Consider the following 24,261-nt stretch of genomic DNA (forward strand, 5'->3'; position numbering starts at 1 on the left):
GGAGCTGGATGAACACAGCAGGCCAAGCAGCATCTCAGGGGCACAAAAGCTGACATTTCGGGCCTAGACCCTTCATCAGAGGGGGGGATGGGGAGAGGGAACTGGACTAAATAGGGAGAAGCAGACCGAAGATGGAGAGAAAACAAGATAAGTAGAGAGGAGAGTGTAGGTGAGGAGGTAGGGAGGGGATAGGTCAGTCCTGGGAAGATGGACAGGTCAAGGATGAGGTAGTAGGTAGGAAATGGAGGTGCAGCTTGAGGTGGGAGGAAGCGATGGGTGAGAGGAAGAACAGGTTAGCGAAGCAGAGGCAGGCTGGGCTGGTTTTGGGATGCATCCTCTGACACTTCTGCCATCTACAATCCGACCCCACCACCAAAGCTATTCTTCCATCCCCACCCTTGTCTGCCTTCTGGAGAGACCACTCTCTCCGTGACTCCCTTGTCCACTCCACACTCCCCTCCAACCCCAGCACTTTCCCCTGCAACCGCAGGAAGTGCTACACTTGCCCCCACACCCCCTCCCTCACCCCTATCCCAGGACGACTTTCCATATCAAGCAGATGTTCACCTGCACATCTGCCAATGTGGTACATTGTATCCATTGCACCCGATCTGGCTTCCTCTACATTGGGGAAACCAAGCGGAGGCTTGGGGACCGCTTTGCAGACCACCTCCGCTCGGTTCGCAACAAAAAACTGCACCTCCCAGTCGCGAACCATTTCAATTCCCCCTCCCATTCCTCAGACGACATGTCCATCATGTGCCTCCTGGACTGCAACAATGATGCCACTCAAAGGTTGCAGGAGCAGCAACTCATATTCCGCTTGGGAACCCTGCAGCCCAATGGTATCAATGTGGCCTTCACAAGCTTCAAAATCTCTCTCGCCCCACTGCATCACAAAACCAGCCCAGCTCATCCCCTCTCCCCCCCCCCCCCCCCCCACTGCATCCCAAAACCAGCCCAGCCTGTCTCTGCTTCCCTGATCTGTTCTTCCTCTCTCCCACCCCTTCCTCCCACCTCAAGCTGCACCTCCATTTCCTACCTACCACCTCGACCCACCTCCTTGACCTGTCCATCTTCCCTGAATTGACCTATGCCCTCCCTACCTCCTCAACTACACTCTCCTCTCCACCCGTCTTGTTTTCTCTCCATCTTCGGTCCATCTCCCCCCCCGTCCCTATTTATTCCAGTTCCCTCTCCCCATCCCCCTTTTCTGATGAAGGGTCTAGGCCTGAAAAGTCAGCTTTTGTGCTCCTGAGATGCTGCTTGGCCTGCTGTGTTCACCCCGCTCCAAACTTTGTTATCTTGGATTCTCCAGCATCTGCAGTTCCCGTTATCACATGTCCTAAACATACCTTTCCAAAACATAACTTGTCCATAAAGTTTTTTTGTGCATTTTTATTGCTAATTCAGCTATTCCAACAATTAGGTAGACTATTGATCTTTGATCCTAATCACTCACATAACCTTGCCCTAGTATTGCCTGAGAGATTGTTAATTGAACATTGTTCCAGCACCCAGCATTTTCCTTCCCTCAAAGCCACCACAAGTACTTCGTTCAAAGCCCACATGAACATACATTCTTCAATTACCATGCTGCATCGAATTCCATTGTCCATGTTTGACATGTTTGTTACAGTTCTTTGAAGATGCAAGTATAAAATAAACAGACAAAATAAGTAGAATGGATAAAGGAAACCAGTATATACAATGCATTTGGGTCCCAAATGGCATTGGTAAAGTATAAAAGGTTATTACACAAGATTAAAGATGACATGATCAGGAGTGACAAATTAGCATGGTAAGAAGTTTAACTTCTAAAAACAATTGGAATGAACTTTTTTTTAAAAAAAGTTGGCAAATTGTAACAAATGAAATGTCACAGCGATCAGTACTGGGTCTCCACAATTTACAATGAATGTTAAATGATTAACTAGTCATATGATTTGAATGACATGATCATCTGTCTATCAGTCAAACTTGCTAACACTAAGTTGAAAGAAGATGAAAAGCTAGGAGGTCTCAATATTAAAACTCATTCTGCCACCACATCATTGCCCACACTTCTTGGTCTTGTCTTGTTTGTCACTTTCTCTTCACAAGTGCTGCCAAACTTGCTGTGTTTTCCCAACAATTTCTGTTTTGCCAATTTCCAGCATCCTCAGTTTTTCGGTTTTCTTGTCTGTCTCCCACTTACTTTGCTCTTGATAGACAGGAACCATTCTCTCCCTTTCACACCTTAACTTACACCCATTTTATATCATTTTTTTCCACCATCTTATCACCAGTAATAAGCCCTTCATTTTTTCCCATTGGGTCTCTTCATAAAGAACCCAATCTTCCTCTGACTCTCTCAAAATTTTCAAGAAAACATTTTCCAGTGCCTTTCTGCTCTAAAAATAAAATCAAACCAGCTTCAAAGTACTGACACTCTCCATAGATGAAGCCAGATCTGCTGGGTTTCCGCCAGTATTCTGTTTGTTCCTGAAGTACTTCACACAGTTTTGGTCTCCTTTCTGAGCAGTTGTTTCAGGGATGTTTTATCACCTGACTCCTGGGATGAAGAAGAGTTGGTCTGGATGGGCCTGCAGTCATTAAAGTTTAGAAGGAAAGGAGGCAATCTTATTTAAACATAAGATTCCGAAGAGTTTTTGACAGGCTAGGTCCCAAGAGGATGTTTCCCTTTGTGGAGGGATCGAAACCTAGTGGACTGATTTCAAATTAAGGCTTGCCCCTTTAAGATAGCGATGAGGAAAAATTTCTTCTTTCAGTTGGGGAGAAAAAGAACAGGGTATCATTTAATCATTGAAACTATTGAAATCTGAGTTGATTTCAATTGGATCACATCCTGCTTGGAGGGGGAAAAGAAACTACTCAGCTCAGGCTTTGCCTTTCTGAGAAACCTTTCATCAGTCTGACAACAGAGGTGCTGATCCAGCTGTTCTCCTAAAAAGTGCCATAAAGAGCACCTGTTTATAATTCCTGAGCAAACCACATCACCCCATGATGGTGGCCTGTCTTCGGTGACACCAGTCTATGCTACATTTATTAGAGCATTGACCGAAAACCCCACAATTTTTGTGTTTTTTTTTAGCCCTTTGGAACTAATCATTGGCCAAAGAATGTTTTTACCTCTCAAAGTCAATCTCTGCATGGAAAATCATTAACTTGACTCTGTCTTGTGTGTTGTGTTATTTGGAGGGGCTAATACTGATATTCCAAAAGAAATAAAAATGACAACGCATTAACCAGCTTTGCATCTTGTTCAAGTCTTGTTTTATAATTAATAAACAGCAAAACTGCTGAATTAAGAACCTCATTGACAGATCTTTCCATTTCAATTTACACATAGTATTGGCACACAATTAGGCATTTAGGTAACTCGATAAATCATCTAAGTATGTGCTGCGACCCATGAAGTAGTGGGATGAGAGCCAATGCCTTCCCAATATTATTTTAGATTTATTCACAAATGAAGTATTACAACTACATAGCTTCAAGTTTTTGCCAATGGCATTAAGCATCTCTACACATGAAGCAAACACAGGATGAATCCCAGCACAGACATGCAAATCCTTCACCTTAAGTGAAAGAATTATCACCCTCCACAGTTTATCATAAAATCTGTAGGAATTTCAACTTCCATGGCTTTAAATCTCTACTTCAAACACTTTAAAAATTGCTTTAAGACCATAAGACATAGGAGTGGAAGTAAGGCCATTCAGCCCATGGAGTCCACTCCACCATCATGGCTGACAGGCATTTCAACTCCACTTCCCTGCACTCTCCCTATCGCCCTTGACTCCTTGTGAGATCAAGAATTTATCGATCTCTGCCTTGAAGGCATCTAACGTTCCAGCCTCCACTGGTCAGTGGCAATGCATTCCACAAGCCCACCACACACTAGCTGAAGAAATGTCTCATTTCCGTTTTAAATTTACCCCCTCTAATTCTAAGGCTGTGCCCACGGGTCCTAGTCTCCCCACCTAATCGAAACAACTTCCCAGCATCCACCCCTTCTAAGCCATAGATTATCTGCTAAGTTTCTATTAGATCTCTCCTCAACCTTCTAAACTCGAATAAATACAATCCCAGGATCCTTAGCCATTCATCGTACGTTAAACCTACCATTCCAGGGATCATCCGTGTGAATCTCCGCTGGACACACTCCAGGGCCAGTATGTCCTTCCTGAGGTGTGGGGCCCAAAATTGGACACAGTATTCTAAATGGGGCCTAACTAGAGCTTTATAAAGTCTCAGAAGCAAATCACTGCTTTTATATTCCAACCCTCTTGAGATAAACGACAACATTACATTCGCTTTCTGAATCACGGACGCTACCTGTAAGTTAACTTTTAGAGAATCCTGGGCCAACACTCCCAGATCCCTTTGCGCTTCTGCTTTACGAATTTTCTCACCATTTACGGAACAGTCCATGCCTGTATTCTTTTTGCCCAAAGTGCAAAACCTCGCATTTGCTCATGTTGAATTTCAGCCATTTCCTGGACCACTCTCCCAAACTGCCTAAATCTTTCTGCAGCTTCCCCATCTCCTCAGTACTACCTGCCTGTCCACCTATTTTCAAACCATCGGCAAACTTCGCCAGAATGCCCAGTCCCTTCATCCAGATCATTAATAATATAAAGTGAACAGCTGCAGCCCCAACACTGAACCCTGCCGGACACCACTCGTGCCTTTCCAAAAAAGAGCCTTTTATCCCAACTCTCTGCCTTCTGTCAGACAGCCAATCCCCAATCCAAGCCAGTAGCTCACCTCGAACACCATGAGCCCTCACCTTGCTCAGCATCCTCCCGTGAGGCACCTTATCAAAGGCCTTTTTTAAGTCTAGACAGATAACATCCACTGGGTTTCCCTGGTCTAACATACTTGTTACCTCTTCAAAGAATTCGAACAGGTTTGTCAGGCACGATCTCCCCTTACTAAATCCATGCTGACTTGTTCTAATCTGGCCCTGCACTTCCAGGAATTTAGAAAGCTCATCCTTAACAATGGGTTCTAGGCTTTTACCAACATGCAACTATTTCTTTCATACTGTGATGGTGAAATCTGATGAACAGACCTGATCGTGAACCAATAATTCTAAGTGTAAAATGGTGTAAAACTAAGATTTAAGCGAAAATGTTCTCAATCTTAAAATGTTCTGAACATTTTAGTTTCTACCTTAACACGTGCCCTAAAGGTTAGTTCAGCAATAAAGATCTTTATTAAAATTGATTTTATGCCATTCTCTTTTGTTCAATGTTTCTAACTGAACTTCCTTTAATGTGACTGACTGCACAGACAACCCGATATCCTCACTGCTGCTTTATTCTTTAATTGGCCTGTAAAGAACACCACAATCAGTTGCAGTACCCATACGAGTGAGTTGAAATTCCTGCCGGACAAATGATTTGATCTCTCAAAAATTTACTGAGGTCAGTGACAAGTGCCCCTGCTTTATCACTGGCCACACTAGAACCACACCTTTCCACGTTCAGTTCAATTGCTGAGGCTAAAAGTGAAAAAAGCCTGACTTTGTTGAATTTATATTTAAGTGATGGATTTATTATTTTTATTACTACTATTTGAAGAAAAGGCATGTTTTCTAGCTATTAAAAAGCATTATTTTGTTCAAAGAAATTGAATATATTTGCATTAATGCTATTCAGCCCTAACTGATAGGCACAATCTGCTATAATGTGATTTAACTGCAGCTGAAGTGTGATATGTTGGACAAGACATGCACAATTGTTTTTAAAAACAGCAACCTTCAAAGGCTGTCATGGCACAAAGATTGATTTCTGCATCAGAAAAGGGCCTTGCTGAAAATATGCCCCGGATCTAAATGTGATAGTGTTAGGACTTTTTGAATAAGGTTCCACAAAATGAATGAGGGTAAAGTCACATTTCAATGTTGAGTTTTTAAGTGAAGCATAGTCACAAAAGTGCAAATTTTTAAAAGTTATAAGCAAGCTTACAGTGCATTCTTAGTTTGTAAACAGTGAGACATACATTAGTTTGGGACAGTAATCATAGACAATTCAAATCCACTGTTTTGGAATGTTCCTAGTCACACGTATGTAGTATGGGTAAACATAGCAAAAAACCTGCGGGCAAATACTGATAAAAGCTTGGGCAGAAAAATATAAAATTAGTTTTTCGATTACCAAGTTACATTTGTCTTAGGAAAGCATGTAGTTCAAGAGTTAGCAATTACTTCAAACAAGGTAATTCAATGGCATGTGTAAATATAATGTTCATTGTTTTACATTGTCAAAAGGTAAGCTGAACAGATTGGTCAGTTTCACAACGTTTATACAGCTGCTGTAAAAGTCTGTATATCACGAACTGAGAAACAGGAAGATGCTCATTGGCCAATCAAACCTACAGTCCATTCAGTTAGATGATAACTGATCATCATTAACGCCAAATCCACAAAACTATCTACAAATCTCTTGATGTCATTAGTCCCCAGAAATCTGGCAAGTTCTGGTTCAGCATATTCAAGGCTCAGATGGATTTTTAATCAATAAGGGAATCAAGGGTTATGGGGACGGGAGCAGGGGGGGGCAAGAATGTAAAAAGGTGCCAAATGTGTTTGTAGATTATCAGATCATGACCATGAGCAGATAATTATCAATGTATCAGATCAGATCATCATCTCATCGAATGTCAGAGCAGATTTATTAAGCAGAACAGCCTACTTTTGCCATCTTACACAATGACTAAAAGGGGGTCATGAGAGTTAACTCTCAATGGCCTAATCACTATTCAACCAGTCTTTGGATGGATGATGATTGCCAGTTCAGGTGTCATTGCTGTGCCAACGAGGAATATTGGTGCAGTTAGCACCCTTCAAGAACTTGCCCTGTCATGAGATGTAGGGGATATGTGTAAGAAACATAGAAAGCTGCAGAAATTCAGCAAATCTGACAGTATCTGTGATGATAGAAACAAAATTAGCACGCCAATTCTTATATGATGCTACTTCAGAACCAGTTGTTGAGTTTCGCCAGCATTTAATGCTTCTTACAGATATCCAGCATCTGCAGTATTTTGCTTTTGAGATTGCAAGGATATGCCTGCGATAGCAAAGGTAGAAATTTTAAGCCTTTTCTCCTGATTAGCATATGTTGTCCAACAGCAATATGTTGAGGACGTAGGTTTCATAATCTCAGTTTGGTGACCTCAATTATGCTGCCTTTGTTTCATGTGTTTACTCAGCTTGAATATAACTGTTGCAATTTTTACCAAGTATGTTGATTTCATCAGCAAGTGAGATTGCTGTTGTTTGTGGAGCCTTGGCGAGAGAAGCTGTCAAATGATTTCCAGCATCACTGTAGTAATGCTGATGGATGGCATATAGCAACATTTTGTGTTAAAATGAGCAATAATTGGGCAGGATTCACAGTAATAATACACTCCAAGAGACAGAAAGATTGTGTGGTGCTGAGGCAGTGCCCCCACCTCTGATGCAGGAAGTCCGCGTTCAAGTCCCTCTTGCTGCTGCATGGTGTCATAAAATATCCGAGCAGGTTGATTAAAATATATTTTTTTAGCTAGAGTGGGGATGCAATATATGCTAGTGTCATGAGGGACAGATTACAATTACACTTTGATAAATTTATACTGTCAACCTTTGCAATGGAAATTGCCCGAAGAAACTTATAGCACCAACAGGAACTGAGCACAGAGCCAAGACTTTGAATATCATACATTACCCACTGTATGGCATTAACTATATTTGACTGTATTCATAAGTTATGAAAGGATTATTTGGAGTTGCAGGAACAGGATCAGCATGGAGAATTCGATGCTTGAGGAAATCCTTCAAAAGGGAGTGATATAATAGGCAAGATCATCTTACTATCTCTTAAGCCTCTTCTTCTTTCCCACAATAGATGCCACATGGGAAGTTTACCAACTTAGTGGTGCAAAATGTGGAGGAGAAACATTTTGAGAAAGACAAATTGTCGTTTGAATTGTATGTTAACTGCCAAAAATTATTAATGTCATTCAAAATTGGTTATTGGCTTATTCCAAACTAACAATTAACCAAACTTAAAATCAGTTGAAGAACATGGCTATGAATCAACGTAAATAATTTGACTGGCAATTTCTGTTGACATAGCATGTTACATTAGTCAGTTAGTGTATGCAGGCTCATCTCCATAGTTGCTGTGACAATAATCCACTATTTGTAGAATAATGGGTGGCATTTGCATTCAAACTGAAATAAGTCCATGATCATCCAAGTAATCTAAATTTTCATTATTGCAGATCAGTGGCCTCTGTAAATACATTTGTAATCTTAAACAACAAGTCCTAGAATTGTTTCAAACGCAAGCCAACAACAAATAGGACATTAATGTAACCAAAAAATACCATGCATAAAACAGAGACAGTAACACAGATGACAGGAAAATTCAACTGAACGTGGGGTTATTAGAATAAGGAGATGTGAAACAGCAACACACCTTGGCATTGATATAAGGGTCAAAAGGGCCATACTTTTTGAGGTCTTTGCTCTCAATAGCATTCTATGAGGGAAGGAAAGAAAATGCAAATGATAAAATAAGATTATATTCGAAGAAAATAAAGATGAATGCACTATGATAAAATGCAATGACAACTTAAAAAGTTGCAGATAAATCAATAAGAATTTAAATAGCACTTAAAGCAAACTCCATTTAAAATACTTCTTTAAAAATATGATTAATAGTTGGACCAAAAGTAAAAATATAAAACCAGGAACATATACAAGTTATCAACGTTTGTATAGTACGTTACAAAGTCTTTTTCTCCACAGATTGTTCCAAGAGCACTCAAGTCATCAGCAGTACTATTCCTGTTCCCATGTTAACAACAGCATTTTATTTTCAACGCTTAAGAGCAAGCCCACTACATCAGGATAGTGATTTTTTGAATTAAGCATCTTAATTTTTTTTAAAATGAAGCAACCACAAATAAAATGGCTGTTCAGGTGTCTAATTTACATCCCCAAGATGAAAAAAGCAGCTTGTTTTTCCTCAACAAACAGTATTAAAACACAGAAGACCACATTCTCAACTGAAAGAAAAGGGCTTGCAAGTTTACCATGCCTAAAAGGATTCAGAAGCTGCTAAATAAACAATTTTTCAAAAACAAATTGCGGAGACTTCTAGAACTAAACTAAACCAAATCAATTTACACACCATAAGCTTTTCCAATTGGATTGGTTTCGCAGATTAGGGTACAAATCCCAACTGGGGTTTGAATGTGACCCGAAATATATTGGGTTCATCTGATTTCTTCCCCTCCCAGTTGTCTGATTAGCAAGGTAGCAAGAGCATGTTTATGCAGAAGACAAAGCAACTAACGTACGAAACTACATGCATGCACAGCACTCGGTGTGGCAAAGTAATTAGCATGCTGCACTATTACATAAAATGCCAGCCAAGCACTGCGGTTTTGTTTAAATGGTTTTCATCGTACCTGATAAAGATGTAAACAAATTAATGAAAAGTAGGTATTTGAAAGAGAAGGCATATCCACTGTCTTATCTGCACAATTGTTTCTCTACTTTTAAATCCTTGAATAACCTACATTTTCTCCTACTTTCACAAAATAACCTGCATTAAAAGGATGTCTAACATCTTTAGAAATGCATCAAATTAACCTAGTATTTGATGAATAGTACTTTTTATTAAAAAGGCCTCATTGGATCAATGAGACATCTTAATTAGCAATCTACACAAGCCATTATAAAAATGGAATTCGAAGGTATATTTTGGAGATGCAATCAGTTTGCAGAAATTGTTATCCAACATTAAGTAATTTAGGCATAATATTACTAATTTTAAATTTTAACCAAGATATGAAAGAATAATTCCAGTTATGATGAAGCAAACACTCAAACTCTAACTTTGGAACTATTATTTTTCCCCTAAATTGACTTGTTTTGGATGTGAGTTTGCCCGCTGAGCTGGAAGGTTAGTTTTCAGACGTTTCGTCACCATTCTAGGTAACATCATCAGTGAGCCTCCGACGAAGCGCTGGTGTTTTGTCCCGCTTTCTATTTATCTGGTTAGGTTTCCTTGGGTTGGTGATGTCATTTCCTGTTCTTTTTCTCAGGGGATGGTAGATTGGCTCCAAATCAATGTGTTTGTTGATGGAGTTCCGGTTGGAATGCCTTGCTTCTACGAATTCTCGTGCATGTCTCTGTTTGGCTTGTCCTAGGATGGATGTGTTGTCCCAATCAAAGTGGTGTCCTCCCTCATCTGTAAGTAAGGATACGAGTGATAGTGGGTCATGTCGTTTTGTGGCTAGTTGATGTTCATGTATCCTGGTGGCTCGCTTTCTGCCAGTTTGTCCAATGTAGTGTTTGTCACAGTTCTTGCAAGGTATTTTGTAGATGACGTTTGTTTGGTTTGTTTTCTGAATATGGTTTTTTAAGTGCATTAGCTGCTGTTTTAGTGTGTTGGTGGGTTTGTGGGCTACCCTGATGCCAAGAGGTCCGAGTAGTCTGGCAGTCATTTTGGAAATGTCTTTGATGTAGGGGAGAGTGGTTATGGTTTCTGAGCCCATTTTGTCTGTTTGTTTGGGTTTATTGCTGAGGAATCGGCAGGCTGTGTTCATAGGGTACCCATTCTTTTTGAATACGCTGTATAGGTGATTTTCCTCTGCTCTGCGTAGTTCCTCTGTGCTGCAGTGTGTGGTGACTCGTTGGAATAATGTTCTAATGCAGCTTCGTTTGTGGGTGTTGGGATGGTTGCTCCTGTAGTTCAGTATTTGGTCCGTATGTGTTGTTTTCCTGTAGAAGCTGGTTTGAAGTTCCCCATTGACTGTTTGCTCTCCTGTGACATCTAGGAATGGCAGTTTGTTGTTGTTTTCCTCCTCTTGTGAATGTTATGCCAGTAAAGGGTATTATTGATGGTCTTGAGGGTTTCCTCTAATTTGTTTTGTTTAGTGATGACAAAGGTGTCATCCACGTAGCGGATCCAAAGTTTGGGTTGGATGATTGGCAGAGCTGTTTGTTCAAGTGAACACAGCCCACCGATTCCTCAGCAATAAACCCAAACAAACAGACAAAACGGGCTCAGAAACCATAACCAGTCTCCCCTACATCAAAGACATTTCCGAAATGACAGCCGGACTACTCAGACCTCTTGGCATCAGGGTCGCCCACAAACCCACCAACACACTAAAACAGCAGCTAATGAACTTAAAAGACCCTATACAGAAAACAAACGTCATCTACAAAATACCTTGCAAGAACTGTGACAAACTGGCAGAAAGCTAGCCACCAGAATACGTGAACATCAACTAGCCACAAAACGACATGACCCACTATCACTCGTATCCTTACATACAGATGACGGAGGACACCACTTTGATTGGGACAACACATCCATCCTAGGACAAGCCAAACAGAGACACGCACGAGAATTCCTAGAAGCATGGCATTCCAACCGGAACTCCATCAACAAATACCGATTTGGAGCCAATCTACCATCCCCTGAGAAAAAGAACAGGAAATGACATCACCAATGCAGGAAATGACATCACCAACCCAAGGAAACCTAACCAGATAAATAGAAAGCGGGACATAACACTAGCACTTCGTCGGAGGCTCACTGATGATGTTACCTAGAACGGTGACGAAACGTCTGAAAACTAACCTTCCAGCTCAGCAAGCAAACTCACATCCAGAACCTCAACCTGAGCTACAAATCTTCTCAAAACTCTCTATTGACTTGTTTTTCCACAATGTCAAAAAAAATCACTTTCAACCAATTGTTAAACTTAGAAAATCATTCGAACAGTACGGTAATTCAATTTACCAACGGACTTTTGCCATTACAAATTTCCAGCTTCTACAAATTTTCTTCCTCAGATATTCTCAAAGTGCAACTGATGCGCTTCTAATATTTCTAACTTTTCTGAAACTTCACATCTTAATTTTTCAATTGCACAAATAATCTTAACACTTGTACTTAAGATTTATGTTCTGAGTTAAGAAACCGAGAGCAGGTTCGTTGTCAGGTGAAACAGCACTAACTAATGGGAGCATTGAAAACCATCTGTGGAAGACTGTAACTGAATGATTGCATTCAGAATGAAATCTAGTTTGGTAAAAGTCTAATACTGAGACAATATCCAGAACATGTGCGGGATTGAGGAGAGGGTAAATGGAAGAATAGATAGTATAATTTTTAAATAATAATGTGGAACAGGAGGACTCTGTTTTGCCTTTCAACAAAACTAAAAATTGATTTTTAAATCATTATCAAGTACTAAAGGACAGATTGCTACATAAGCCTGACTTCAGTAAAACCTGTTTAATAGCAAAATGTAATTGCAGAGATAATTTTTGTCAAGTGTCCCAGTGCAATCATCTGCAATCCTTTGAGTAAGCAATAGGAAAAAGATGAAATTTAATCGTCAATTTAGCATTATTTCCCGCTTCTTAAAGTATTTATACACGTTTTTAAAACTCAAGAAAACCTTATATTTGGTTATAAAACTACTCCGGGATTAATACTATTATTATATTTACCTCATCTCATATGAGCTACACACAATTTAACTGCATATTTTACACATAATGCATCAAAAGCAAATAATTCAAGTTATAATTAAAACTTCTGCTGCTATCATGCAAGTACTTTTTTGGGGTATGTGGCTAAATTCAAATTTAACATCGCCAAATGTCGATGGCGAATGTTCCTCAATTTCAATCCTTAATATGATTCAGAATATATAAATTCATTATCATTTTAATGTTGAACTGATGAACACCTGAATTTGTGTGAATTTAATTTGCTTTTAAAAATTAGATATCTAGAAATAGAAAGTGATGTAATGTTTGATGATTCTGATTATCTCTCCATTTAATAGAGTCTAGGAAGAATTCACACTGATATAGTATGCTTAGGGGTGCCCAACAGAGTTAAGGGGTCAGGTACACTGATTAGATAGATGCAAGGAAGTTTATAATACCTGATAGCAATCTTCATGTTATCAAAGGGTAGGCATTGTGGAAAAATATTCCACATTCCCAGAATCAGCACTCTATGACATGCAAAAAGAAAACTAAGCTGCTAACTTCTAAAAATGTTGTGCTGGACTCAATTTAAATGCACTGTGAATACCAAGTGCCATTGTCTGTCCATATCAGTCTGCAATATTTGTAAAAAAGCAAACTGTATGTCTATATTTCTCAGTCTCCACATGATATATAGCGATTTGAACCAAAAACAGAAGTTGCTGGAGAAGTGAGTCAGACAGCATCCATGGGAAGAAAACACAGTTACTGTTTCAAGCCCAGTGACTCATCATCAGTTATGAGTTCTGAAGAATCATCACTGGACTCAAAACATTAACTCTGCCTACTTCCTACAGATGTGTCAGACAGTTTCTCCAGCAATTTCTGTTTTAGTTTAAGCTCTCCACATCTGCAGTTCTTCATTTTATTGTCACAATTTCAAGACCAGTACGTGGGCATATTAAACACAACAGAAACAATCATTTTCACCCTACAAATATTCAATTCAAGTCCACTGCCCTAATGGGAAATACACAAAAATCACTACCATTATATGTAAATAAACTTATTTTCTAATTTGTAGCTCAAATTTCAAACCAGAAAAATGAAGTCAATCAAGCCATTTTGAGCCAAATAATTTTGGTGTATTCAATAATTAAAGCAAAACAGCAGTGGCATGAGTCACCACAAAGTTTAATACCTTGAAGGAAAACACATCTGGAATTATTCTTCATGGCATCCAAACATTGAGATTATAATTATTTTCAGGTAATATTTCAGGCTGTCAGTTTCTCTCTCCAGTTACTACCTGACCCGTCAAGTATTTACAGCATTTTTTAAACTTGTGTTCTGGGAAAATTCAGTACTGGTAGTTTTCAGCTATATACCAAGTAATATGGGGGATAAACTGGCACAGTGGAAAACATTCATCTAAAGCTATTTTAAAACAAATTCCTTGACACTGGGTGTACTTGGAAATACTTCACGTCAAAAGTTGAAGTTGTCAACGTCGTTGTGTTTCTTCCAATTCCGAAGGAAAATATAGTGTTTAAGTCATTCACTGTGCACATCACAACCTTAAGATTGAAAACAACACATTTTGAGACCAGTATATTTTTATTTCTTTCTTAAAGTAGCCATGTTTTTGTTGCTCTAAATTGCTACAAGTGTGTCAAAACATGTCACAAAAAAAGATGGTTGACAGCTCTGGTACAACCTTCAGTGGCAACTTCACATTTTTATTGGTACCAAGTTCAGACAACTGCACCATGGGGCAGTTTGGGGAAACATTAGCTGCCATTGAACGGTGCTTCTGTTATTACTTATTAGAATCATTATGTCTATGCACATGGTTTATCATCAACTAGGAATAGTGGGTTGAATATTGCTCAGGATACACCTATATCCAAGAGATTTTTATCAAGTGTATCAAAGACATGATTCAGTCCAAAAAACAGGAGAACCCTTTAGTAAAAGCACTAAAGCAGATTTTTTACACAAAGGGAATCAGGAGACAGTTCAGATTTGATTACTGGTGCCACAATTACTGTAAAACCTCCCTGCAAGAAATTAACGTCAACCCAGTATCTCACAGCCTCTGGAAAACTGGATAGACCCGCTTAAGCCATACAAAATAAATCCTCAAAAAAAAACTAATTTTTTGGTCCCCACCACTTTCTGGAGCTTTTGATAGTGCCTGAATAGCAACAAAATCAAGTGTGAAATTAAGAAGTATTCTATCAAGAGATATTAAATACATAGCCTCCAACATTATTTTTCACAAATCCTAAGACTTCAGACCTGTTCATTGACTTTTGCATGGGATGGTCCTTGATGAATAAGAAGCCTGACTATGTGTGAATCTCCTTTCCAAGCAGCAAGATGAAGTGGATAACACCCCTTGTTATCTGCGATGTTAGTGGAAGCTTCATTCTTCAGTAGCATTTCAACAACTTCCCTATGAACAAAAGTAGACACCTAACTATTTTTGTTTAAGACATGCTATGAAATTTTCTAGTACTTATTGAAATCATGTAAATCATTACCAAGTGCCTGGTTTACAAATATTTTTAAAGCACAATAATTAAACATTTGCTGCACAGTCCAAAGTAACTTCTGTTAAGAATATGTCAAGCTTCAAGCAATTTATTTTTATTGACACCAAATAGCATGCATTGACCACTGACAAAAACGTGGGAGAAATTGTTAACCATGACTAGATTGTACTCAGGAGGTAAAACAAAAAAAAAATCTCAGAGTAAGACCTGTTAAAATCTATCAGAATTGAGACAGGATTCATTTTGGTGGGAAGAACTTGGACAGATAATATGAAGTGTGTAACAATAAACAGAGTACAGGAGCAGAGGAGATAATGGGAACTGCAGATGCTGGAGAATCCAAGATTAAAAAAAGTGTGAAGCTGGATGAAGACAGCAGGCAAACAGCATTTTAGGAGCACACAAGCTGACGTTTTGGGCCTAGATCCTTCAGAGAGGCTCTCTGATGAAGGGTCTAGGCCCGAAACATCAACTTCTGTGCTCCTAAGATGCTGCTTGGCCTGCTGTGTTCATCCAGCCTCACACTTTGTTATCACAGGAGCAGAGGATCCTGGGTGTGTTTTGCAGAAGTCACTAATGGCCAGATAGGTTAACAGGGCAGTTAATACACAGAGCATTCTGAGCTTTCTTAATAGATGCATTTATAACAAATGAAATGAGGTTACGCTAAACTTGAATGGAAATGCTGTTTCAGCATAAAATGAGGTAGTATCCAGTTCTGCACGCCACTCTTTAGGAAAGACATGAAGGCCTTAAAGAGGGCGGAGAAAAGATTAAATCGCAAAGGTGCCAGAATTGTGAAACTTCAGATACATAGATTGAGTGTGCATCAGATAAAAAGATACACAAAAATCAGGAGGGGTCTGGACAGAGTACTTCAGGATCTGAATGCACACGTGGGTGGCATGGAGGCAAGTTCAGTCCAAGCATTCATGAGAGAACTGGATTATTATCTAAAAATCACATCAAAAAGGACTATAGGGAGAATATCAGGTAATAGTACTAACTTCATTGCTCCTTCAGAGAGCCAGTGTAGACATGACTGACTAAATGGCCTCCCTTCTGTAATCTGCAATGCATCTCCTGGGTCTCAAACATTTGTAATAATCCAAATCATCCAAGTTGGCATACAAGGCAAAGGCAGGCAACGTAATCCCTCAATCCCACCATTTGATTAGATCACAACTGATCTTTACTTCAGCTCAAATTTTCTTGCAAGCAACCATACTCTTAAGAATTCCAACTGATCCAGCATCCATGGCTTCCTGAATAAACAAACTCCAGATTTCAAATCATCATTTGGAGAGGAAATAAATCTCTCATTTCAGTTCATCTTTCAGCTTGCCCACTGCACTCACGATTGCCAAATTGCTGGTTGATCATCCTTTTCCTCACTCCCTGATCAGTCATACATTCCTCTTTCAATCGAGTCAAGATGTAATGGCAAAAGACAACTGGTCTTGGGTCTTCCTCTTTTTGTATTTCTTGGCAGTTCTGCCTTCATCACTCACCATCACATTTCTTCCCCCTTCCATAGATGATCACACTATTTCATTCGCTTCTCAGCTACTTTATTCAATGCTCCCATAATCAGTAATTTCCTCTTCTTGTCATTCCTTGTTCCTCTATATATCTATTCAAGCATTCAAAAACGATAGTATAGTATGATTTTTCCCTTTATTCAAGAGGAAAAGAGTGTATCCTATGTAATCTCTCAAACGCATCTTCAATTTTAAAGAACTCACGTATGTCATCCCTCAATTCATTATACCCCAAGATCCTTTGTGCTGGAGAATACAAACCAAAATTACTCAACCAGCCTTTGTAATTTAACTATTTAAAACCCAACAGCATTCTAGTGAATCTGCACAACTTACCCTTGAAGGTTAACATATCTTTCCAGATATTCTGCTAAGTTTTGATGAAAGATCAACAAACTTAAATGTCAACTTTTCTCTCTAAAGATGTGGTCTAATATAAATGTTAGCAATACTTCTTGTTTTTATATTTTCATTTTTTTTGTCTAAAAAGTGAAACACCAACCTCCAGATGGGGTCTGAGCAAGACTTGTTGCAAATGTATTCCAACATGCTTGAGATAAAAAGACAAAATTACATTAACCTTTATTTATTTTGGCTCATTTTCAGTGGAATGCAAACAGACACCTAAATTCCTCACCTCCTTTACTGCCAAGAATTTCTCAGGTCCTAAATCATCACAATTTCAAAGAAAACACAAGTGCAAGTTTCGGCTTAACACAACAGGTTGCCACTCCAGTGAAATCAAATATTTTGTCTACAAGCATCTCACTTACCTTTGTCCATTAAGAGCAGCATGGTGCAGTGGAGTGTAACCTGAGGTGTCAACACAGTTAACATTTGGCCCTCTCCAAATGCTGTAAAATAGAAAAGAGCAGTTAATATTTTCTAAAATATTATTCTGACTCTCTCCCCTAAAATAAGACAATGCTCAAAATAGCGTTCCCAAAAGACCAAACTGATTTTAAAAAATCTACCATAAATAGTGTCCATGTACACAGATCCTTGAAAGTTGACACCCAGGTTGACAGGGCTGTTAAGAAGGCATACAGTGTTTTAGCTTTTATTCATAGAGGGATCGAGTTCCGGAACCAAGAGGTTATGCTACAGCTGTACAAAACTCTAGTGCGGCTGGACTTGGAGTATTGCGTACAGTTCTGGTCACCGCATTATAAGAAGGATGTGGAAGCTTTGGAAAGGGTGCAGAGGAGATTTACTAGGATGTTGCCTGGTATGGAGGGAAGGTCTTACGACGAAAGGCTGAGGGACTTGAGGCTGTTTTCATTAGAGAGAAGAAGGAAGGTTGAGAGGTGACTTAATTGAAACACAAAATAATCAGAGGGTTAGATAGGGTGGATAGGGAGAGCCTTTTTCCTAGGATGGTGACGGCAAGCACGAGGGGGCATAGCTTTAAATTGAGGGGTGAAAGATATAGGACGGATGTCAGAGGTAGTTTCTTTACTCAGAGAATAGTAAGGGAATGGAACGCTTTGCCTGCAACAGTAGTAGATTCGCCAACTTTAGGTACATTTAAGGCGTCGTTGGATAAGCATATGGACATACATGGAACAGTGTAGGTTAGATGGGCTTGAGATCGGCACGACAGGTCGGCACAACATCGAGAGCCGAAGGGCCTGTATTGTGTTGTAATGTTCTATCTATCTATTCTATAATTCTGCAGATTTACATGCTGGGAAAGGAAAAAAACTGCCTGTCAGCATTTGAGGTTGACCAGACTATTCCTCATATAAATAACGGCACTATGTAGCTATACACAGGAAAAAGGCAGGTCTCCATGAAGAATATTTTGCCCACTAACTTGACAACGACTGTTACACTGAAAGAGTATTTCTTCGGATTTTGATTTGTTCATTAAGAGATAATCTGTCGTCATTTCAAATATTCTAGATCTTCAAATGCTGTACAATGAGGAGAATTAAATAAACACAAAACTAAGTTCAGGACACACAAAACTAAGTTCAGGACACACAAAACTAAGTTCAGGACACACAAAACTAAGTTCAGGACACACAAAACTAAGTTCAGGACACACAAAACTAAGTTCAGGACACACAAAACTAAGTTCAGGACACACAAAACTAAGTTCAGGACACACAAAACTAAGTTCAGGACACACAAAACTAAGTTCAGGACACACAAATTTCATTTCCATAGAATATTTTTAACCTCCTAAAACTTCACAACATTGTTAAGCATTAAGCTACAGGGGACAGCAAAAAGTGTCAGGGGTGTGTTTTCTGGAGTTTTTTTTGAAGGGAAAAAGAGGCTGATGCACTGGATCAAAGTTTGGACTAACTAACTGAACGTGTAAAGACTGTGTCTTGTTACTTTAGTGCTTTTTAAAGCGGTGGACTTAACTGAGAACTGTTTTGAAACCTTGGGATTCACAATAAAGGATGCAGATTTTCTGCATGTTTTGAAATTTAAAAGGTTGATACCTTTGTGAACTCTGTCTGTCTAGCAGCAGATTCCAGCAACATGCTGACAATCTGGAACTGAGGGGTTGTAGAACATAGAACAATACAGCGCAGAACAGGCCCTTCGGCCCTTACTGTTACGCCGACCTGTGAACTAATCTAAGCCCCCACCACACAATCCCATCATCATCATCCATATGCTTATCCAAGGACTGTTTAAATGCCCCTAATGTGGCTGAGTTAACTACATTGGCAGGCAGGGCGTTCCACGCCCTTACCACCCTCCGAGTAAACAACCTACCTCTGACATCTGTCTTAAATCTATCACTCCTCAATTTGTAGCTTGGCCCCCTTGTACAAGCTGAAGTCATCATCCTCAGGATGATATTTAGATGTGAAGCTGATTGGCTTATTGACACAGGACCAACTATCAAAGATCCCTGATAATAAAATGAGAGGCTGGATGAACACAGCAGGCCAAGCAGCATCTCAGGAGCACAAAAGCCGACGTTTCGGGTCTAGACACTTCATCAGAGAGGGGGATGGGGAGAGGGAACTGGAATAAATAGGGAGAGGGGGGGAGGCGGACCGAAGATGGAGAGAAAAGAAGATAGGTGGAGAGTACAGCTGGGGAGGTAGGGAGGGGATAGGTCAGTCCAGGGAAGACGGACAGGTCAAGGAGGTGGGATGAGGTTAGTAGGTAGATGCGGGTGCGGCTTGGGGTGGGAGGAAGGGATGGGTGAGAGGAAGAACCGGTTAGGGAGGCAGAGACAGGTTGGACTGGTTTTGGGATGCAGTGGGTGGGGGGGGGTGGAGGAGAGCTGAGCTGGTTGAGTGGTGCAGTGGGGGGACGGGACGAACTGGGCTGGTTTAGGGATGCAGTAGGGGAAGGGGAGATTTTGAAACTGGTGAAGTCCACGTGGATACCATTAGGCTGCAGGGTTCCCAGGCGGAATATGAGTTGCTGTTGCTGCAACCTTCGGGTGGCATCATTGTGGCACTGCAGGAGGCCCATGATGGACATGTCATCTAGAGAATGGGAGGGGGAGTGGAAATGGTTTGCGACTGGGAGGTGCAGTTGTTTGTTGCAAACTGAGCGGAGGTGTTCTGCAAAGCGGTCCCCAAGCCTCCGCTTAGTTTCCCCCATGTAGAGGAAGCCACACCGGGTACAGTGGATGCGGTATACCACATTGGCAGATGTGCAGGTGAACCTCTGCTTAATGTGGAATGTCATCTTGGGGCCTGGGATAGTAGTGAGGGAGGAGGTGTGGGGGCAAGTGTAGCATTTCCTGCGGTTGCAGGGGAAGGTGCCGGGTGTGGTGGGGTTGGAGGGCAGTGTGGAGCGAACAAGGGAGTCACGGAGAGAGTGGTCTCTCCGGAAAGCAGACAGGGGTGGGGATGGAAAAATGTCTTGGGTGGTGGGGTCGGATTGGAAATGGCGGAAGTGTCGGAGGATGATGCGTTATATCCGGAGGTTGGTAGGGTGGTGTGTGACAACGAGGGGGATCCTCTTTGGGCGGTTGTGGCGGGGGCGGGGTGTGTGAGGGATGTGTTGCGGGAAGTACGGGAGACGCAGTCAAGGGCGTTCTCGATCACTGTGGGGGGAAGTTGCGGTCGTTGAAGAACTTGGACATCTGGGATGTGCGGGAGTGGAACTCCTCCCACACCCCTAACCCAGGCCCCAAGATGACATTCCACATTAAGCAGATGTTCACCTGCACATCTTCCAATGTGGTATACTGCATCCACTGTACCCGGTGTGGCTTCCTCTACATGGGGGAAACCAAGCGGAGGCTTGGAGACCGCTTTGCAGAACACCTCCGCTCAGTTTGCAACAAACAACTGCACCTCCCAGTCGCAAACCATTTCCACTCCCCCTCCCATTCTCTAGATGATATGTCCATCATGGGCCTCCTGCAGTGCCACAATGATGCCACCCGAAGGTTGCAGCAACAGCAACTCATATTCCGCCTGGGAACCCTGCAGCCTAATGGTATCCACGTGGACTTCACCAGTTTCAAAATCTCCCCTTCCCCTAATGCATCTCTAAACCAGCCCAGTTCGTCCCCTCCCCCCACTGCACCACACAACCAGCCCAGCTCTTCCCCCCCCCCCCCACCCACTGCATCCCAAAACCAGTCCAACCTGTCTCTGCCTCCCTAACCGGTTCTTCCTCTCACCCATCCCTTCCTCCCACCCCAAGCCACACCCCCATCTACCTACTAACCTCATCCCACCTCCTTGACCTGTCCGTCTTCCCTGGACTGACCTATCCCCTCCCTACCTCTCCACCTGTACTCTCTCCACCTATCTTCTTTTCTCTCCATCTTTGGTCCGCCTCCCCCTCTCTCCCTATTTATTTCAGTTCCCTCTCCCCATCCCCCTCTCTGATGAAGGGTCTAGGCCCGAAACGTCAGCTTTTGTGCTCCTGAGATGCTGCTTGGCCTGCTGTGTTCATCCAGCCTCACATTTTATTATCTTGGAATTCTCCAGCATCTGCAGTTCCCATTATCAAAGATCCCTTGCCTGCCAACAAGGTGATTGGTTGTCAGGTGGCTGAACAGCTTGAACTATGAACAAGACAGAGAGAAATGAGTCAAGCCAAAAGACCAACAGGTCTGCAGCAGCTGAAAAGCTCTTTTTGTACCCCCCCCAGCAAGCTACTTTAAATCTGAAGAAAACCAGCTCATCACTCCTTGACGAGTTGCTGTACGTTTAAGCTTTAAATTGGATAAGTCAGAAACCTTTCAGGAGTGAAACAGCCATTCTTTATCTTGCAAACCAGTTGATGCTTTCAGATAAAGCAAAGTCATACAGAAATATTTGAATCAGCAGAATCAACCCAACAGATCTTTTGAAAAAAAAGACAGGAACTGCTTTCCCTCTGCACATGCATTTTTTCCTGTTTATGTTGATCACATGTGACAGAAAGAGGGAGGGTGTGGGCGTGGGGGTGAGGGCACGTGCAAGAGTTTAGAAAGGGGACCGAGTTTGCATTTGTAGTGTTTACTTAATCTAGTCGAACTGCTTATTCATCGCTGCAATCTAATGACCCGTAATAAATTAGTGATTCCTTTTTGCTGAGTACCTGACTCGTTTTCCTGCAATTTCTTTTTGTTTTTGAACCACAGACACATGCACTTTCCATCAACAGTACGAAAAATGTTAGAATCCGTTCTGAAGAATGGGATAAACAGGCGTCTGGTTGGTAATGCTTCAACTGGAGACAGCATGGATTTGTGAATGGGAATTTGACAAAGAGGTTTTTCTGAAGATGTTACTAACAAAATTGATAAAGGATTGCCAATGGGCTTTGTGCAAATGCCTGAATTTTAGACCACTTGTCCCCCAGAGGAAGTTGGTTAGAAACATTACACTAAAACACATACAATAGGATGTAATGTATCAGCATGGATTAATGCTTGGAGAGCAGACACAAAGCAGCTGGAGTAAATGAGTCACTTTCAAATTGGCAGGCTCTAACTAACAGGATATTAAGGACCAGTCCAGAGCCCCAGTTGTGCTTAATTTAAAGCTGGTGTCCAAATGTAACAGAGCATTTTATTAACTGGCACCTGTGGGACCAGGAGTGTACTCATTAATTAATGTCTTGATATTTGATTAACTGTGTGGACCTCTTGATCCAAAAAAACACATTAACTGATCTAAAATGTAATGCAGGGGGTGTCACTGTTATACTTCATTAACAGCATAAATCACTTAACATAGCATCGCCTCAAATAAAGCTTAGCAGAACAGCCTTCTCACTCACATCCTCAAACGACTATTTGGACATCACAGTAACCTTTGCTGCTTATCGAAATGCCGATTCATAATGTGTCAGTTAAAATAAAGTTGGCTGTATTTCAATTTGGCATCATTTGCAAATTTGAAGTGGGGAATGTGTGTTGTTAGGAAGATGAAAAGTGGTTTCACGAAGATTTTGACAGTCTTAGTGAATGGATAACAGGGCAGATGAAATACATGCAGCAAACGAGAAGATATCCATGTCAGTAAGAGAAACTGGAGCGCATTTTTAAAATTCTAAGAGATTGAAAAGTTAGATAGAAGGATAGGATCATGGAGTTTTACAGTACAGAGGAAGGCCGTTCCACCCAGTGCCTTTGCCAGTTCTTTGAAAGAGCTATCCAGCTAGTCCCATTCTCAAGCCTCACTCCCATAGCCCTCTATATTAATTGCTTTCAAATATCTATCCAGCTCTCTTTTCAAACCTTGTACAGTGTCGGACACTACTTTTCCAAACAGCGCATTTTAAATCCTAACAATTCTGAGTAAAGCAGTTTATCCTCATCTCACTCCTAGCTCTCTTGTTCACTAGTCTAAAATTGTGACCCCAAGTTACTGATATGCCAACTAGTGACAACAGAATACACATTAGCCTGTCAAAATTGTTCATATTGAGCACCTCAATAAGGTCACCTCTTAATCTTCAGTGCTCCAAGGAAAATAAGCACCATTATTCTAATCTTGCCTTATATCTAAAATCCCTCATTCCTGGCACCATTCCAGTAAATCTCTGTCGCACACTCTCCAAGCATTCAACATCCTTCCTGAAATAAGGCACCCAGAACTGAACACACTACTGCAAATATGGTCTGACCAATGATTTGTAGATATATTGCATCAGTTTCTTCCTTTTATCATCTATGCTCTATTTTTAAACCCAAGGAACCTACAAAGCCTTAACAACTTGTCTGGACACCTTCAGAGAATTATGCACACGAACCCAGAGGTCCCTTTGCTATTGTACTTCCCTCAAAGTTGTAGCATTCAGTTTGCATTGTCTCTCCATGTTTCTTCTACCAAAATGCATTACCTCACATTGGCATTAAATTCATCTGCAAGGTGCCTGCCCAATTAGCCAACTTGTCAATGTCCATCTGAAGTCATTCAGCATCATCCTCACAATTCACCATTGTCTGCAAATTTAGAGATTTTGCCTTCAACAAATAAAAATCAGAAGCAGCCAGAGTTCCAACACTGGTGCCTAGGGAATACTACTTTAAACCATTCCAAAAAAAAAAGCCCATCCACACCTGCCCTCTTTCCTATCTTTTAGCCGAATTCTAATCCACACTGCCAAGGAACCATTAATTCTAAATATTACTAATTTCCTAACCAACCTGCCACATGGCACTGTGTTAAATAAATACCTGAAGTCCACATATACCAAATCCCTG

General features: G+C 40.9%; 1 protein-coding gene across 4 annotated transcripts in view; it reads right to left on the minus strand.

Moving 5' to 3' along the window:
- Positions 1-24,261, minus strand: part of LOC125462739 (ankyrin repeat and SAM domain-containing protein 1A-like) — a 334,971-nt gene that overhangs the window by 232,488 nt on the left and 78,222 nt on the right. For all 4 annotated transcript variants that reach the window (XR_009447014.1, XR_009447015.1, XM_059653455.1 and 1 more), the window contains exons 2-4: positions 17,399-17,479; positions 14,828-14,984; positions 8,478-8,540 (exon numbers count right to left, since the gene is read on the minus strand). Coding sequence is in view for 2 of the 4 variants with exons in the window: in XM_059653455.1 (XP_059509438.1) it covers positions 8,478-8,540; positions 14,828-14,984; positions 17,399-17,479 (301 nt within the window). In the remaining 2 variants the exon portion in view is untranslated. The remainder of the gene's footprint in view (positions 1-8,477; positions 8,541-14,827; positions 14,985-17,398; positions 17,480-24,261) is intronic.

Source organism: Stegostoma tigrinum, chromosome 21, assembly GCF_030684315.1.
Source record: "Stegostoma tigrinum isolate sSteTig4 chromosome 21, sSteTig4.hap1, whole genome shotgun sequence".
NCBI lineage: Eukaryota > Metazoa > Chordata > Chondrichthyes > Orectolobiformes > Stegostomatidae > Stegostoma > Stegostoma tigrinum.